Source organism: Pagrus major, chromosome 12 (assembly GCF_040436345.1).
Source record: "Pagrus major chromosome 12, Pma_NU_1.0".
NCBI lineage: Eukaryota > Metazoa > Chordata > Actinopteri > Spariformes > Sparidae > Pagrus > Pagrus major.
Genome location: NC_133226.1, coordinates 2,695,977 through 2,715,659, shown reverse-complemented (window position 1 = coordinate 2,715,659; position 19,683 = coordinate 2,695,977). Strand labels below are relative to the sequence as shown.

Genomic DNA, 19,683 nt, shown 5'->3' with positions numbered 1-19,683 from the left:
AGCCAGACTGGCAGTATTCCATTTCTTTGTCATATTTTAAATAAAACCAAATATGTTATATATCCCAAATATTTGCTGGTGGTGCTGGGAAGAGGGAGTCTCATTTTCCAGGGTTTGCCCTGGTCATAAGAATGCCCTTTAGTCATTTTAACAAGGTAGCTTAAAGTCATATAAACTGAAACATGTACACACATTAAATGTTAGTGATTTGGGAATGTCAGTTGGAGGATGAAAAACAGACACCAGCAAACTTCAGCTTCATCCCACAAAGGCTGTGTTTGAGAGGTACTACAAAAGCTGGGAAGGGAGAACAACTCATTAGTGACTTTACCTCCTTGTACCCAAGATTGTAGGCTCAGAGATACCATAGGACATCCAAAAGTTGTTTTTTGCAAATTATTTTGGGCTAAAATAATGTAACTACTGCTTCCTCTGTACCAATATCATCATATACTGCCTATCAGTTAAACTGGAAAATTAGTTTCATCTGTCTCACATGTGCGAGGATGCAAAATCAGACCTAACTGCAGCCACTCTAATCCTGAGAGGGCTCACTGGAGTTTGGTTCAGTCTTGATTTGCAGAAGGCCACTGGAAAAAGGCATACATCTTCTAAAATTAATGGTGTCTGGCATTTGCCATTGGGGGGAAAAAGTGACCCCCTGCTTAAAGGCTATGTGAAGGCATTTTTAAAATTGAAGAGGCACCTGGCAAATCCAGCTTTGCAAAAGAGTCCAAAGCTAAATACATTAGACTAGCAGCTCTTGTCCCTTGGTGCAATGCAAATGCACAACAACAAAAGACTTTGGGGGGGCTTGGCGGCTTATGTTATGAATTAAAGGATGGCAGTTAAAAATGTGTCCACCTAGAGTAGTTTTTTCTTATTTTTCAATTTAACCATAGTTTTTGGCATGGCTGTTTGAAAGGTGAATTTTAGATTACAGCATCACTTTAGGACTAGATTGTTTCAGGATCCTTTAATAGTGAAACTATTTTTTTTGTTAAAACACTAGAGAAAAAACAAACAAGACACCACAATGACGGATGAAAACACATTTAAGTGTAAGTACGACATTCTTTGTGCTAAGGCTGTGACAGGTATAGGAGCAAGGAGGTCAAAGCTCAAGGCGCACTGTCATAACAATTGGTATGTCCCAATTGTGTGCATACTGCAGGCAACAGTATGTACTTTGTAAGGGCAGCTTAGGTACGTACTAAAAGAAGTGTGCGATTCGGAACACACCCAAGATTTTCAGAAAATCTTGAAAGCTCCTCTCCACTCTGACAGTCCTCCACTGTAGCTCCCAACATTCTATCACATACACACTACTGTACTGTAAAAATCTGAGACTGGCACAAAATTGATTTAAAAAAAAAAATTTGATTGTGTAAAAAGTGTGAATGATATGAACGGAATTTCTCCTGACTGTGGTGAGCAGCATCGCAGGCCCGCCAGCTGCCCAAACTGGCACCTGGCTCTATGCTTTAGTGTCCACAAGGAGTGTAACACAATCAACAGGTGATATAACAGAATATAAGGACTTTTAGCTTCAGTATTTCAGGGATTCATTTGGCAGGATGACACTGACAAATTCACTAATCAGGTCTGTCAAATTTAAGATCTGTGCTCACATCAGTTTGGTACTAGAGGGATTCAACAGTGAAAATTTGTAATCTACAAATGTTTATTTTGTTTTGTGCAAATATTCAAGTGTAAGATTTCTTTCACGGAACCTTGTTTACATTTGTAAATCTTGAGAATTAATAAATATGTGCAACTTTTTCTCCAGATAAACATTTTGTTTCTGCTTAAATGTTCTGTTTTCTAGTGTTATACATTCTTTTAAAACATGTATTCTTATCGAGTGTGATTGCACATGCATGTGAACTACTATATTTTGCAAGGATGTGGAAAAAAATAAAATTGTTATTTTGTAATGGTTTGAAATCAGTAATCCTGGCTCTATTTTGTTCTATTACGCTGAAATAGAACTAATGGTATATGATGACCTTAAGTGTAACATGGCTTGTATTTGAGTTTCTTTTCCAATTTATTTACTGATCTTGAATGTCCAGCCTCTCTGCAGTAATTCTCACTGTTGACTTTTCTGTTGGCCCAGCCAGTATTAATAGGAGTTTCATTTATTATTTATCATTCATTGGATGATTCAGCAGCTCACAATTTATATCCAATGCCAACATTTAGTGCCAATGCAGGTAGTCGTGTTCCCTTTATGAAGCACAGGGAATTGTCTTGCAGGTTTGCATCCTTTTACAGCAGTTAACAATTGCTCATTTTTAAACAATAACCAAACTCTAACCTTAAAGGAGCGTTAAAGATTTTATTGTAGACAAACAAAATCGTTTTTTACAATCAGTAATATCAATCGACATATCCTTCCTCCTAAAGCATGAGTAAAGCCACATTTTTATGTTTATTTGAATCCTGCATTGTTCATAATGTCAAAGCTAATCTTTTCTGCCTCACTAGCTTATTGCTATTTTTTGTTAAAGAGGTCATATTATGCAAATTTTCAGGTTCATACTTTTATTTGGGGGTCCTAGTAGAACAGGTTTACATACTTTATTTTTAAAAAAAAAACTGTTTTCTCACATGGTGCAATGCTGCAGCTACCCTTTTCACACTGTGTCTTTGAATGCTCTGTTTCAGCTACAGAGTGAGACATCTTGTCTTTGTTCAGTCTTTGAGAGTTGTACATGTGCATTACTCAATGGCAAGAATGTAGCCAATCAGAGGCAGAGTAGGGCGGATCATGCCGAGCAAGGTAGTGTGATTCAAAATAATGCAGCTCCAGCTGGTAACCCTGGCTGTAGTACAGCCGTACATGTTCGAGCCTGACTCTGATACCAAAACACAGGCAGAACAATCCAAAGCACCTTTGCAACCAAGACTGGAGCAGGACGTTTAGAGTGGCAAGACATTATTTCGTAACTATCTTTTATTTCAAATATAACGGTTTAACTTTGCAATTTCTCTACATCACAATAGCAACTCTATGCCTGCTGACTGACTGGATTGTATATGTTTTATAGTATATATATATATGTATATATATATATATATATATGTATATATATATATATGTATATATATATATATATATATATATATATTTATATATTTATATATATATATATATATATATATATATATATATATATATATATATATATATTTATATACATATATACATATATATTCATATAACACCTAACAAGTTATGAAAGGCTCGACTCCAAACCAGGTGTTTCAGGCAGTGCAGGAGCAGTGTTTTCTGTGGGAGAGAGTAACTCCCTTTGGCGTGGACTTTGGGCTTTTTCACTTTGCAGAGCTTTTACATGCACAAAAATGCTACATAACTCAATAAACCTCTTTAAAGCTGCTGTAAGCATTGTCATTGTTTTAGTTAACTTCCTGTCTGTTTTGCAGTTAGTAGTCCCCTGTCTACATCACCACACTTGCACGACCCCTTTCTTTTTTAGAGGCTGCTCTCTTTGCCTCTTTCTTTCCTTCAAGCATTTTTCATTGCTTGGCTCGTTAAGTAGAATAAGCCGTCACCTGTAGCGCTGGAATTGCCTCTTTATGGAGTTCTCTGTCCGGATTGGATAAAGTGGGCAGAGATACCAAAAAATGTCCTCTCTCTTTAACTGCCTGAGCAGGGGCAGGAGAGACATGGGTTACTGACCAAACACCCGATTACAGTAAGTAGCCAGTTAACACTTATTTTAATAAAAATACATCACTGACAGCAGCTTTAAAATGTTATTGCCACCAAATGAAAATCACACAGTGATCAGTAATTGCTCACGTTGGCATCCTCGAATAACACTTTAGCTTTATGGTCTGAGCAAGCTAGCAGCTCGGTGCTAATCAAAGTTACACAATGGTGCCAAGCAAATGAACTCTTGCATTTTGACAATTTCTTTTTCACATTTAGCTATGTCGTTACCTTGAAGGCATGCTTATCAAGCAACACACATACACCAGTGGGCCTCCGTATAGCTGAGCTATTGCTGCAATATAAACATACACAAAAAGCCACATGAAAAAACAACAAAATCCTACCAAGTTCTCTCGTTAATTAGCTGGCGTTAAATGAGGTGTAATGTTTAGACAGTTACTCTTGACTGTCCCTCAATATTCCTCAACATTGGCCCAACAGCACCAGTGGGAGAAGCCACTAGTGATGCCTGCATTGAGTCACATCCTTTGGACTGGATTGGACTGAATCCAACCCAAGTCCACCACAAAGAACTCCACAGTCTGGCAGCATTAAACAACTTCAACAAATCCACAGGCTTGTATAGGCAACAGAGAGAGATGGGAAGGTCTAATTTTTCAATAAAAAAGTAATACATACATGTAAATTGCGCAAAATCGTTACCGGAACTCCTTACGCAGGAAAACTATAGTAAAGATGAAAAGACAGGGGAAACTCTGCAGAGGAGACAGGATCAAACGACCAAGATGGAGCGCAGTAAATCATGAGCAATCCTGTTGATGTATCAAAAGATTTAGATAATCAATGATGTTACGCTGCTATGCCTTGTGTGTAAATGCGCTCATCATCGCTCTTAATGGGGAGATGCACTTGTTGTTTCTGCTGTGGGGGAAACACTGCAGCTAATGTATTTAATATTTTCCTCATTAAACGCACAGTATGTCATTGTTTGGGCTGTCAATCAAAACAAAGTAAGCAGCGAGGGATCATGGGAGTTGTTGTCTTCATTGTTAAGCAACCACCAATGAAAAACTATCTGATGTGACTCAGGCAGAAGCATGGACATGCTAATGTTTATAGTTTCATCCACCTTATGTTTACTCTCTGATTCTATAGCGACAGGAGACCAAATGAACGGCTTTGTTACCTTTTAAATTTAAACATCTCTGGGTTTGAACATTGTTGGAAACATATAAGAATATTTAAGTTCAAACCTCAACAAAATACAACCCTAACCCTAACAAAGGTCTCGTTTTTAAACATTAAAAGCAACATTATGTAGAAATTGGCATTTTTTGTGATTTGGCAGATGAAATGTAGGTGCTAACTACATACAAAACTCATTATATCATAACAATGTTATGTCTTGAAAACTTGTTTGTTGAAGTAAACATGTATGTAACGCAGTGATCCTACCCTCTCACTGAAGTTACATAGTGCAGAAACAAGTGATAGGGGGGCAGAGTGGCTGAGACACCATTCGCCCTATTATACATTACACACAGTACCGACAAAATGATTTCGAAGCTGTTATTTCAGGTTAAAAAGTTACATAATGTTGCTTTGAATGACAAATCATACATATTTTATCTTTAATGATGTATTATTTCACCCAACCAACTCCATACATACACACTTAATGAGAATTCTAATTTCTAAGACCCTGGCTCACCAAATCTGCGGTGCACGCTGATATAACTGTGATCACTAGTACCCACATTAGCCATGCAGCATGCTTGCCATTAGCATGGGCTAACCTACAAAATAAACAGTAAAACAACATTAATATGACTAAACTTACAGCTTCTCAGTTTGAGGTCAGGTCACGGACAGCTGGATCAAACAACTCTTGACCTTGTACTACTATTAGCCCTCATTGGCAAAGTCCGGAGTAAAATGCATACACACATACTACAGTTTTTATGTCATTGTGGAGACATTTCCGTCACATCTCCATCAAAAAATAAAGTTAACCCATTGGTTCTTGACATTCTCAGCAGGAGTAGAAGACATTTATGTTGGTTCTTAGAGCAAACGACAGAGAAATTGATGTGCTTCACTTGTGTGGTTTCAGTGGCCGAGACAGTCACCTAGCTGGATGATATCACCTAACTGGAGGTGGTGTTGTGTTACATAGTGACGCACACAGATGTAACAGAAGAGATAGCTGAATCACAAAGAAGTTCATTTCAGGCAGTTTAGGAGCAGCGTTTCCGTAGGAGCCAGTAACTCTTTAAGCTTGGATTTTGGCCTTTTAACTTTGCAGACGTTTAATGTGCACGAAACAAGCTATAACACACTAGAGGAAAGGGGGAAACCCAAAGAGCATCTTAAGCCTCTTCAGCCAGTGCATTAACCATAACTGTCATTAACCATACCGTGACCTGTCATGCACAAAAAAATGGAGAGAAGTAATTTTTTAAATGGCTTGCAGTGGACATGAAATGTTGTCTTTAAACATCATCTGGTCTTTTTCAGAATAATTCCATGTCACAATCTGTCTGGAAACAGAGTTTGCTGGCCTGTAGATGGAGAGGACAGCCATGTGCTTACTCCCTGACATGTCATCAAACACTACTTTACACTTTCCAGCAATGAGCTTCTCAACTGAGTAACATGTGGGAGGTTCAAGGTCTTAGTATGCTTCAGACAAAGTGCTTTTAAATTCACCTTTTGTGTCTGAAAGCCCCTTCTCGAGAGTCAGTGGGTCAGCATCCAAAATATTTTGTAACTATCTGCAACAGATAATTGAAAATTGTCCCTACTTCATGCAATAATAGTCAATGTGTAGAGGTGTTACGGTAGGCGAAGTCTGAACCTGCACTCATCAAGCTCTATCTTCAATCAATCAATCAATCAATCAATCAATCAATCAATCAATCAATCAATTCAACCAATTCACAACAAAAGTCATCTTATGAGACTTTCCAAATTGAGGTCTAAACTATACTCCTTGATTAATTTATTTACAGAGATCCAACATTTCCCCATGAGCAAGCACTTGGCGACAGTGGCGAGAAAAAAACTGCTTTTACACAACTACCTGTATCACTTGCCTTGGAGGAGAGAAATTAGCTAGAATTGTGTGGCATTTGTACATTTCACAAACACATTTTAAAGGGGCACATCTAATTATAAGAGACTACTGCACTGACCAATTTTCCAATATGTGGAATTTTCTCAAAAGAAAATGAAACAAAAACAAAAAGCATATGTGGTCCAGACCTATCATGCAAGTCATGCACAGATCATCTGCCTTTCTCTACAGGGGAAAAAAACTCATGAATAAATTTGGATCTTAAACATGATACCGCAATTCACTAAAATAAAATGAATAACTAAAATAGATTTAATGCACAATTAATAATCTGTTTGCTTGATCATCATCATCATGACTTGCTATATCACTGAGAGGTTTTTCTTACATTTTAGGATTTTATTGCCATGTATTTTATTGATTTGTACATTGGGGAGACAAAACCACCTCTCCATAAACAAATGGCACAACACAGGAGGGCCAACTCCTCAGGTCAAGACTCTGCTGTCCACTTACATCTGAAGGAGAAAAATCATTACTTTGAGGACAACAATGTAAACATCTTGTCCAGAGAAGACAGATGGTTTAAGAGGAGTAAAAGAATCCATATGTGTCAAACTGGAACGACCGTCTTTGAACAGAGGAGGTGGCCTACGACATTACTTATCACCCACCTACAATGCAGTACTGAAACAAGTCCAGTTGCCTAGATACAGCATTTAGAATTACCATGACCTGGATGACTGAGAAACATGCTAACATTTATTCTGGCAATTGGGTTGGGAAGAAAGTAAAGATATTCTTCTATGAGACCCACAGAGCCCTCACTGGCTTCCCACCAACAGAGAAATTTTTGTTGAACCGAATGACGAGGCACTATATGCACTGGAAAGTAAGAACACTGCCTGTACACCAAATGTTTTGGTACTTTTGTTAGCAGGTTACTGGAGACAAGCATTTGCCCACTGTGCAATTAAAGTAGTCAGTTGGTTATTGATCATCTATCCATGCTGCTGATTAAGAAAGCAATATATGCCCACACTGAGGAACTGTTTGGAAACTGACCCCCCACACACCAACATCACCTTAGATTAGCTAATATCCGGATTCAATGTAATAAATTAAAGTGATGTGACTACAACAGAAACGTCATGGTGGTGAGCTGCTGGCAGACAGACAGTAATAATGGGTTGTTTTTCCCTGAGGCGGAGGAATGGAGGGGGCATCAATTAGCCTCCAGCCAGCTCTGACCTTGAAATGGAGCTCAGGCAGAAAACAGGAAGTCTCCCTGTACCACAGCCTGGAGTGTCAGTTTGTGTCCCGCATCATTTCTCGGTTTTCAATTTTTCATGACTGGAAATGTACATCCACACATTTTAGGGATCCTCCATATTGTATGCTCCATACCACCTAATCATTCAAAGCACCATAGCATAGTGTGCCTAAATCACTGATATAATCTAAAGGGTCATCAATACTTAGAGAAGGGACTGAATGTTAGAAATGATACATTCACTCTCTGTAGGGTTAAAGTAGGCTTGAATAGAACAGTTGTTTTCTACACCTGTGTAGGGATGTTTCAGAGGCTTAGTCATGGGCCTCTATGCTACACTCTGCAAGTCACAACGTGTCTGCTTTCAGGCGAAGTCCTCACAGCAGACACTTCCTGGCACAGTTGATGGAACATAGCATTTACGAAATCAATGATAAAACATGAAAAAACATTTGAACCATTTTAATAAAAACACTTAGCTTATCTTTGCAAAGATGAAAATCACAGGTTTCACAAGGTGAAGAAGGACTTGTGTCCCCTGCTCATAATTACATCCTAAATCCTGGTGTTAGAGGTCAGTTTTTGAACAAAGGACATCTCACATGAAAAAAGAGCCCAATTCCAATGGTTTCTCTGAACAAGTGTTTTGTACTTACAGACTGTTGGGATGATTATGTTGTTTGATTCCTGTGTTGTCTGAGGGTGGGGAGTCTGCTTTGAGACGTTGGGACGTTCAGCGTTGTATTTCAGTGTAACAGAAGAATCAGACTGAGTCACTCGGGGAGACTGAAGCACGTACGGCCCTTGCGTAGATTTCTCTTCCACTAACACATTAGGATGTCCTGGGGTAATGGCGGTGGTCAAGGAGACTGTAGACGGAGATGAATGAGGAATCGACACAGTTAGTCCCAATGTGGGGTCAACTGATGTGTTAATTGGGTCCTGTCCGATGCGTTTAGGATCTAAGTGTGTGGGTGGTTCGTACTCAAAGATCTTATCCACAAAGACCCATTTGAGACCAGCTGTGCAGAGGGCTAAGCTAAGCAGACAGGCCAGGATGGGTAGAATGCAGATTTTCTCAGAGTGCAGGCAATTGTTAATCTGTTCTATTTCTATGCACACACAGCAGGTTCCTGGCAAGGCCACAATTCCCAAAGCCCCCAAATGCTCCCCATCACCGCCACCACCTCCCTCTGCAGTTCCTTCTGCGTCCTCCTCCCCACTCTCACCAGCTGCCTCTATCTCCTCTGGTTTCTCCTTGGGGACATGTCCAGTATCAACAGTAGAGCTGGTGGGGGAAGTCGATCCAGGAGGGGGAGCTGGCCCTGCAGAGAAGTCCTCCATTCCCTCAGTCATCCTGTCCAACTGCTGGATGAAGGGTCTCTGAAGACTTCAACTATTAACTCAAAGCATCACACAGTGGCTGTCTGGCACCAGTCTCCACTAGTATGTTTTCCATCATGAGGCCACGGACTCAGAGTTGAGATTTCAGAGAGAGGTAAAAATGCTATTCAGAGTTAGTCGAACCTTGTTAACAGTCTGGGAGGTATATAGACAGCCTTCTGTGCACCAGGGAAATGAGTTCCTTACTCATGCTGTCTCACAGGAAACACAATCATGAGTCCAAAAAGAGAATCCTCAAATTTGCTGCAGGCAAAAACAAAAAAGATTGCCAGAGATTTAGATTCCTTTAAATGTTCCGCATGGTCTAATGGTGAGCAATGGTGGAATAGTAGCGCTCACTCACCTGAGCACTTTGGCAGAATGGGCCGGGTGCAGCTGCAGCAGCTGTAGTGCAGAGGACAGGACGGCCAGGCACTGCAGTGGCAGGAGGGACATGCTGTCTTGTCTATGGAGCTCCAAGTAGCTGAAAGGCTGAATCATCAGGGAGCGGCAGGTGCCCATCCTCTCAACGCAGCCCCAGAAACAGATGAGTAAGGGGAATGAGAGAGAAAGAGAATCATAGCGAGTGGGAGAGAGACGGAGCAAGGGAGGGAGGAGGACGGGGGCTGCAGTAGCACAGAAGGGCAGAGAAGACGGGATACTCCCCTTTTTATTCTCTCAGCCCTCCTCTCTCAATCTTTCCTCTCCAACACGTGAGCAGGGCAGCCTCCCTCTCTGTCTCTCTTCCTGTCTGGTGGTGTGTCCGTGGTCTCTTTGCAGGCTGCTACCAATCCCAGGACAAAGCATCTAGCTAAGCAAGTTCCTAGTTGATCCAATTAGACCGTATGTCAGCGAATCACAGGCAGGCTAACTGCAGTAGCCCAGCACCAGCACCACTCCCCTTTGATTATGCTGATACTAAAGGGTGTGTTTTTTGTCAAGGGGAAGGAGCCAGGGAAGCAGACATATGATCCACCCCAAGAGGATGCTGCCATTGTGTTCTACTCTTCTCACGTATCTGCATTCATTAGTGTAATAACATAATCATATCTATCTATCTATCTATCTATCTATCTATCTATCTATCTATCTATCTATCTATCTATCTATCTATCTATCTATCTATCTATCTATCTATCTGTCTGTTTATCTGTCTATCTATCTTTCTATATGTAAATCCATATACATACAGTCCAGCGCAAAACTTTTAGTAATGTCTCACAAAACACATTTATTCTTGAATCTTCTGCATAATTAAATATTATATTTTACATTTAGAAACTTTCCTTTAGGAACTGATGATGTATTCCCCTGAGATATACACTGATCAGCCACAACATTACAACCACCTACTTAATATTGTGAAGGTTCCCCTTGTGCAGCCAAAACAGCTCTGACCTGTCAAGACATGGACTTAAGACCTCTGAGGGCGTCCTGTGGTGTCTGGCACCAGGGCGTTTTATAGTGGATCCTCTGGGTCCTGTATGTTGGGGGGTGGGGCCTCCATGGATCAGACCTGCTCCAGCACGTCTTACAGATGCTCGATCAGATTGGGATCTGGGGAATTTGGAGGCCCGGTCAACACCTTGGGCCCTTTATTGTGTTCCTCGAGCTGTTCCTGAGCTGTGTTTGCAGTGTGTCAGGGCACATTGTCCTGCTGGGGGGCCACTGCCATCGGGTAGTGTTGTTGTGATGAGGGGGTGTACTTGGTCCACAACAGTGTTTGGATGGGTGGTGCGTGTCAAGTGGCATTCACATGAATGCCAGCACCCAAGGTTTCCCAGCAGAACATTGCATTGTGATGAGATGATCAATGTTATTCACGTCACCTGTCAGTGATTTTAATGTTGTGGCTAATCGGTGTATACAGTGTGCTGTTAAAGAAAAAAATCCAAAGTAACAGACGATTGTCAAAAATAAAAATAAAAACTCAAGGATTTTGTAGGTTTATAGGCCAATCGGAAGATGTCCATCAGTGCCAGCAGCTCAGAACTGGCAAAATACTGATCTATGGAAGAGTTGCAGCCAAAACGCCATTTCTCTGGCGTCTGAACTGTCCCAAATTCATTCTCCAGCATGACAACAACTTCAAACATACAGCTTTGGTCATAAAGAACTACCTCCTTCAGCGAGATTCTAAGAATATCCCACCTGGTGAGTACCTTAGGGAACTGCACACAAGTGTACAGTGAGAATCGATGTTATTTTTAAGGCAAAAGGTAATCAAAGTTTTCTGTTTACCTGGGATTGTTCCTGTTTGTTCACCGTCAGTCTTTCATGGCTTTCTGGGACTCTTCTTAAATGGAATAGAGTCACGATTAATGTTGTTGGTAACATCTGTGATTTTCATACTGTCACAAGTTGAAGTGCCTGCTGTGTAAACAGCTTAATTTGTGGTGATTTCTATCTGATGTGCAAGAATAAAGGTGGAAATTATGTACACATAATAGTTAAATGTGTCCTGATGTGTCCTCATTCTAACGCCTGAAAGTGGAATATCCTGGCTTGGGCTGCTGGGTTAAATTGTTAATTTGACTTATTTTAAATATATTCTAAATACCAAGAAATGACTGGAATGAAATAATAAACAGATCTTCGACAGTCATCTCAGATGTCCTGGAATATATACACACAAAAATATTCTAGATTCCTTAGTCATACTTCCAACATTTATTTTGGTATCCAATTTGTCAGATGTAATACATTTTGGATCGGGGATATTGATCCCAAAACTCATACTTCCTCTTACAGCGAGCAAGTGTGACACAAAGCTACCACACCGTCAATAAATCCCCATCCCCCAACCACACAGTCTAATAGGCTGGCAGGACAATCCAAAGTCTCCTTGGGAGTCAGGGCCTAAACATGATAAAGGCAGTCAGAAAGGTCAGGTCACCACCACTCTGAACATTGACTGTTGACTCAACTGTGAACCTTTTCCAATCCTCAGATAGAACTAATACCAGTAATGGTATCTGTGGGAGAGGACTTCCTGTCAGGCCCCTGAATTAGGGACCTTCATATTGATTAACGTCTCAGCAATTTTATCTTCTTTATAGAAAGTGTAACAGACAGACCAAGCATGATACATTCAGCATGAATGGATGAATGAATAAAGAATAGTACATTTACCTTTATTTACCTTCTATTTGCTCTCTATTTCAGCGTAAGCTATATAAGCCAAGAATCTCACAATTACATATGCCACTTTTGTTCATCTAAAGCAACCAACCCAGACTGATCAAGCCCCTAGAGCAAGGAGAAACCATGATGATGAGGTTGTGTGACACCATCCCTCATTATCATAAAGCTAACATGGCAATAAATGTGAAAGTGAAAAAGACAATGAATGTAGAGGTAAATTATTTAAAAATAAATACATAAGGAAATAAATACACATGGAAATGTGAAAAATAAATGTATAATCAACTAAATAACGACTGTATAATCACAATATTTAAGAACAAGAATATTTCTCAAGCAATTTTGAGAGTGTCTGTGCCTATTACAGTACTAACATTACCAGTAAGAAGTACTGCAGTGGCTATCATTGAGGTTCATCAGCCACACGCTATCTCATTGAGAGAGAGAAGGAGAAAATGGCTGACATAAAAAATGGAGAGTAGCCTGTCATGGTTATTAGACTGACACTAATTACTACGAGTAGTAGTACTAAATAGTAACAGCTTTTGTAGTAGTAACAGCAGCAGCAGCAGCAGTAGCAGGAGTAGGAGGAATAATTCTGCTAGCAGTAGTACTATGTATTAATAGCAGTAGATGTATCATTCAGGTTCAAGACCACACACGTGTGGCAGTGAAGACAAAATGACAATGAGAGTTGATAGCTGTGGTTTTAACACATGGCAGTACTTTACCTAATTACTTACTACTAAATTCTTACTTAGCAGTAGTAGTAGTAGTGGTACTAAAAACTGTAGTAGTAGTAATAGTAGGTACTCATAGTAAAAGATGTAGTAGTAGCAGTAGTACTGGTGGTAATAGTCATAAAAAAAGGTTGTAGTGGTAGTAGTAGTAACTAGTTGTAATGAAAAAGTAAGAGTATTAGTAATAGGCATAATAAAAGCCTGTAGGCCTAGTAGTAGTAGAAGTAGTAGTAGTAGTAGTAGTAGTAGTTGTTGTTGTTGTTGTTGTTGTTGTTGTTGTTGTATCATTAGTAGTTGTGGTAGTAAAAGCTGTGGTCATAGTAGGAATAGTAGCATAGTACAATATGTTGTAGTTGAGGGAGTAGTACCAGTGGTAACAGTCATAGTAAGTAGTAGCAGTAGTAATTAGCTGTAGTAAAAAAAAAAGAATGGTAGTAGTAGAAGTAGTAGTAGTAGTAGTAGTACTATTAATAGGCATAATAAAAGCTGTAGGCCTGATAGTAGTAGTAGTAAAACTAAATACTAAAGTTTTAGAATATAAATGCCTCAAAATGTTTGAATTCTCAATATTTGATCAATTGTCGGTCTGGACCTGGACCTGGACTGTGGTTTGCCTATTAATGACCTCTGCTTTATACAGACATGGGTCATAAAGTGTCAATATTTTGTTATATTAAACTACTTGTATACAGGAAATGATTCTAGCTGGCTTCCACTTTGGGAGTCTTGATCACAGGTCAGCATTTAACTAGCAGCTGGTGGTTGCATAGTAACTTTATCTAGCTTACTGTAGTCTGTAGATGTAAATTTACCCATATTCATAGACAACTTAGTTTTTCCAGCCTTGTGCTTGGTCCAAAAACTGAAGACACCATCCAAAAACAAAAGCTCACTTTAGTGTTTTGCGTTTCACTCACACTATGCATGTGCTGATGCAGTTAATGTATCATGTAAAGACAATGGATTTGTTCTATAGTGTGCTGGATAGAAAGCTGATGATGCTTTATAATTTATATTTAGCTAGTAGTCAAACTAAAGTCTTTTCCCTATCTATGTCTCAACACGTCGTTTTAGCGCTTTCAGATACAGTGTAGTCTCAAATATAGTTAATTGTCAAACTATTATAAAAGTGTAACTTCACTTACTTCACCTGTTAACATGATGCCAGTTAATCACATTGACTCTCCTGTATCTTGTGGCTGATGACCAGAAAGCTTGCTTGTGCTCGTGTGAGCATGCCCGCCTGAGCATGCAGCAGGATGCTGACTGCAGTTCACTTAATGGCCACCGGTGTCACTAAAAACAATGTAATTCATTATTTTTTTTCATTTACTTTATATATTTCTAAGATCTTCCAACTACTGTGAGTGGGGGAGCAAGAGGAAAAAGAATATGGAGAGCACCGGACTCCTCTGTCATAAGCGGTGGGATCAGCATCGTGGAGAGTGCAACTGCTCACAGTTTTGCCCTTCGTCTTGTACCTCAGTCCTAACAATTGAGCTAATATAATGTATAAAGTTGTTCTGAGGATTGGGCTAGGTATGGATCGTTGATTAGCACAATTTTCAAGGGGTTGGGTGGGACCAGTTGGCTCTCATAAAATGTTAGATGGGTGCAGGTCTTAAAAAACCTTGACCCGCACATCACTACTATGAGTGATGATGAGAGGTCAAGAAGACAATTGGAAAGTAGAACATAATAAAAATGAGTATATGACCAAACTGTAGTAAAAGGTCATATAACCAAACAGTAATCAAAGTTATGGAAAACAACTTAAATAAAATTGAAGATTAAATGTAAGGCCCAACGACAAAACAGAAATTATGTCCGAATGGCAAACAGGAAATAATATCCGAGGTCACGTAGACCATGGTATGTCGGCAAAATAATAAAGTTATATGGACCAAACTGAAGTTAAAGGTCATATGACCAAAGATAAATTAAATCTGAATGACAAACAAAAAGAATAGTGGTACCAAATCACAAGTTATACAAACAGAAATTTAAGGTACAACTACTATGGAGCCAAAAGAGTGACAATGAACTATAGCATATAAAATAAAATGTATCATTGAAAACAATCATCCAAACTTTTCATGGATCAAGTTCAGCTCTTTACTCATCCACAGCTGTCTCCAGCACAGTATGGAGATGCTGGATTCCTTTTCCAGCAGGACTTGGCACCTGCCCACAGTGCCAAAACTACTAGTAACTGGTTTGCTGACCATGGTATTACTGAGTTTGATTGGCCAGCCAACTCGCCTTACCTGAACCCCATGGAGTCTATAGGGTATTGTCAAGAGGAAGATGAGAGACAGCAGACCCAACAATTCAGATGAGCTGAATGCTGCTATCAAAGCAACCAGGGCGTCCATAACACCTCAGCAGTGCCACAGGCTGATCGCCTCCATGACACGCCGCATTGATGCAGTAATTTGTGCAAAAGGAGCCCGGACCAAGTACTGAGTGCACACTCCTCTTGACAGAATCGGTGAAGTTCAACTAAATTTTCATCTTGACACAGACTTGTGTCTTCAGCACAATCCATATGTTTTGATGGGGTTCAAGTCAGGACTTTGGGAAGGCCTTTCCAAAACCTCAATTCTAGCCTGATACAGCCAGTCTTTTAGCACTTTTGATGTGTGTTTGGGATCGTTGTCCTGTTGGAACACTCAAGAGCCAATCTTGTAATAATACTATAATACTACCAGCACCATGCTGGACAGTAGGTCTGGTGTTGTTGGGGTTAAAGGCCTCACCTTCTCTCCTCCAAACATGTTGCTGCTCATTGTGGCCAAACAACTCAGTTTTTGTTTCATGTGACCACAGAGTTTTCCTCCAGAAGGTTTTTTCTTTGTCCATGTGATCAGCAGCAAACTTCAGTCCAGCTTTAAGGTCCAATGTCAGGATCAAGGGCTTCTTTCTTGCATGGCAGCCTTTCAGCCCATATTGATGGTTTGTTCTGACTGAGAAATCCTGCCATATTCAATAACATGTATAGACTCTAAAACTGCAGGCTTTGAATACGCTCAAAAGGAGTAAATTTCTTTCGGTATGAAGACTTGTGCTGTTCAGTGTATTGTCCCAGCAACAGTTCATCACGACTTTGATCTCCAGACTTGTCTACTTCAAAAAATGACTTTGATCATATTGTTACAAGTCTGTATTTAAGGTCATAAACCATCCTTTTTAATTGTGCCATTTCTTGTCTTAACACGCTCTGGAGGTTAAGGGCAGGTTGTTGCATCCTGCTTGAGGACCTGGTTGTACAGATGGGTATGGTAGTGTTGTAGATAACCAGGTGGCGTCCTCTCTCAATGTGGTCTTCCACTTGATTCCACCTCTGTATTTCTGGTTCTAGGATCCATATCCAATCTAGATGTTCAATCCAGCTCGAAGGACCATGAAAAAGACTGTATACTTTAATTACTAATACTGCTTTGGGTGATGATTGGACCATAGAACATCTGATTGGTGTGTAGATTTAAAGACAACGATCCAAAAGCCTTATAACCATTTATTGAGTTGGGAATGGTTGATCATATGGATGGATGAATGAAAGGATGGGTGATTGGATGAATGGATGAGGGGATGGATGATTTTCTGTATAATACCAACATAAATCATGCCTTACATGCCATAAGAGTAATACGAAAAGTGCCTAAGTACAAAGGTATTGTTGTGGTTTCGTGCAACATTAATAGGGAATTTGGGTCAAATTTGGCTATCAATAATAAGATCCAATTTACATTAGATCGCCTCAGGAGCACCACTCTTGAAGAAAAAATAGCCAATTCAATAATTCAGTCTCATTAAAAGGTACTAAACTGTCAGTTTGTAATTCTGATTAATAATTAACTTAATAACTACAACCAAATTTACCATAACAGCTAGTGCTGGTTGAAGGATTTGAAGTCCTTGACAGACTAGAGGTTGGCAACATTCACTCTTGTACAACATTAAATAGACAGCATGCAGGTTCAGAAGTCTTTTATTTAACACAAAATGAAAACACACAATCTAACTAACATGTACTATATACAGGGGTGTGTGTGTGTGTCTGGAAGAACGAAAGCAAAATGGTGGCTAGGGTTCAAAGTGCCACTACACACAACACGGGGACTACAAGATGGCTGACGAGGGTTGGACCCAGGTCCAAGATGGTGGATCACCACTTGTTTCTTTTACAGGAGGGAACAAAGAAACAATGGTGGAGCTCACACTGTGTGCTCACTGATATCACATGTAGGAGTGTGCGTGTGTGTGTGATGTGGTACCAGGTTAGAGAAGATTGTTAGTTGCATGAACAGACCCTGAGGCTGTGTGAAGCATAATTCAGTTAACAGTTAAATAGTCCTGTGCTTAGCCATGCTATTCTATGCTGTGTGCTATCTAGGCCCAATTCAACGTTACCAGTCTTTGAAGAAAAGGTGCTGGTGGTTCCTTAGCTGACCACCCAAGCAGGGGAACGTTGTAATCCTAGTGTTGAGCAGTGTTGTTCTGGGGCGCCCATTAGCTCAGTTGGTAGAGCGGGCGTCCCATGTACAGAGGCCTTGTCCTCGCTGCAGTGGCCCTGGATTTGAGTCCCGGCCTGGGGCCCTTTGCTGCATGTCACCCCCCCCCCTCTCATCCTGTTTTCTGTCATCTCTCTGAACCTGTCCTATCAATAAAGCCATACAAAGGATATATAAAAAAAAAAAAAAAAGCTGCTGGTGCTAACTGAGCTGGAATACTAGCAGGACCTTGCGTCGCTGCTGTTGGGAGAAGTTCTTTGGGCCTGCTGGAACTGCATCTGGCAGCTCTCAGGAGAACACCTGGAGGCAAGGCTCAGTGGGAGAAGAGCTGGAGAAGAGCTCTGGAGAGCGAAGAGGACAGGCAGCATAGTGGGAGAAGAGAGAGAACAAAGCAAGGAGCTGGAGTTTTGACTACCTGGTCAGTGGGGGGTCTGTCACCCTGACCAATAGTAGCTCAAATCTGGGTCCTTGGCAGTCTTTGCACCTAGGTGTGAAGACTGGGGAATTCTGGGGAATTGAGTTCAGTTCAGAGTCCATTTTGAAATCCACAATGAACGACTTCATCTGTGGATCCCAACAGTATCTTACATTATTAATGCATCCACTAAGGTTAAGGATTCTTTAAGCCTTCACTGAGATTCTATTAAGTACAAAGGTAGCTTAACGCATCCACTGAGGTTACTGTGATTCTTAATCAAAAACAAACAGTAAATACAGGATAACATAATACACAATGATTGTAAATCACTCCTCCCATGTTTACGGTTAAGTAAATCTGTCCACCCATTCATTTTTAACAGTAATGTTGACTTGTTGTATGATTGATTGCGATTTGTGATGTATAGTGATGGGGATGGTAATGACCTAGAATTGCTGAATGCATTAGGGCGACCATGGCCAGCTTGGTGAGGTCCTGATGACCCTGGGCTTGATTGATGACTGATTGCAGTTTCTAGCACTGGGCAGGCTTTATTATGGGAATTCTGACACTTTTCACCATTATTGATCTGGCCTCGGCAATCTACTTTTAGGCAAGTTGTAGAAATTACTGCATTTAATGTCCTCCCTTCCTGAATCATTTACGCTTAGACAATATTTTAACGGGGATTTGCATATTTCTTTCCAGTAAAGGAATATGAAAAAATATTTGCACATTGAGGGGATAAAAGGTGTCTTTATAGCAAATCCTGCAATAACAAATTTTGTTGTGGGGGGCAGGAATCAAGTTGACCTCTCAGCAACATAACAGCTGCCTTACCTGTTCTGCCACTATCCCACATACACTTCGGTAAGTTAAAGGATCATATTTATTTTTGTCAGCTTGTGCAATTTGCTCCACAAGTCATGGTTCAGAGAACTCAAAGCTGCAATGCTGTACTTCCACATGTGCTTTACGGTAGTAAATACTTGAAATTTAACATCCACATATAAAACTGTTCCCTTTCAGTGTCCTGGAAACTTCTTGTTAGTAGCTCACATCGTATGCAGTTTAATATTTATGACATTTTATATGAAACATAAATGCATTCAAATAATGTCTTCATGTAGACCACATTTTATATAGTATAGTATAGTGTAGTATAGTATTGTATAGTATAATAGGATAACTTCACATTAATCAATATAGTTTCTCTTTGAACATACAAATGAACAAGTTATTAAAATGATTAGGCAACATTGACACGATGTTGTAGCAGCATTTTAGCTGGCTGAAGAGAGGGTGAAAAGACATCTTAGATGTTCATACCAATATCACCAGTTTTCTACATGAAATCAACTTGAAATCCCTGGTTGGTGCTCACTGGGTTGGGAGATGAATGAAATGCAATATGAGTTAGAGCTAGCAGTGT

General features: G+C 40.0%; 1 protein-coding gene across 1 annotated transcript in view; it reads right to left on the bottom strand.

The window, feature by feature from the left end:
• nrg1 (neuregulin 1) overlaps positions 1-9,408 on the bottom strand; it is a 43,371-nt gene extending 33,963 nt beyond the window's left edge. Inside the window, 1 exon segment of the mRNA XM_073478356.1 lies at positions 8,709-9,408. Within this exon segment, the coding sequence (XP_073334457.1) occupies positions 8,709-9,408 (700 nt within the window).
• Between the last annotated feature and the right edge of the window lie 10,275 nt (positions 9,409-19,683).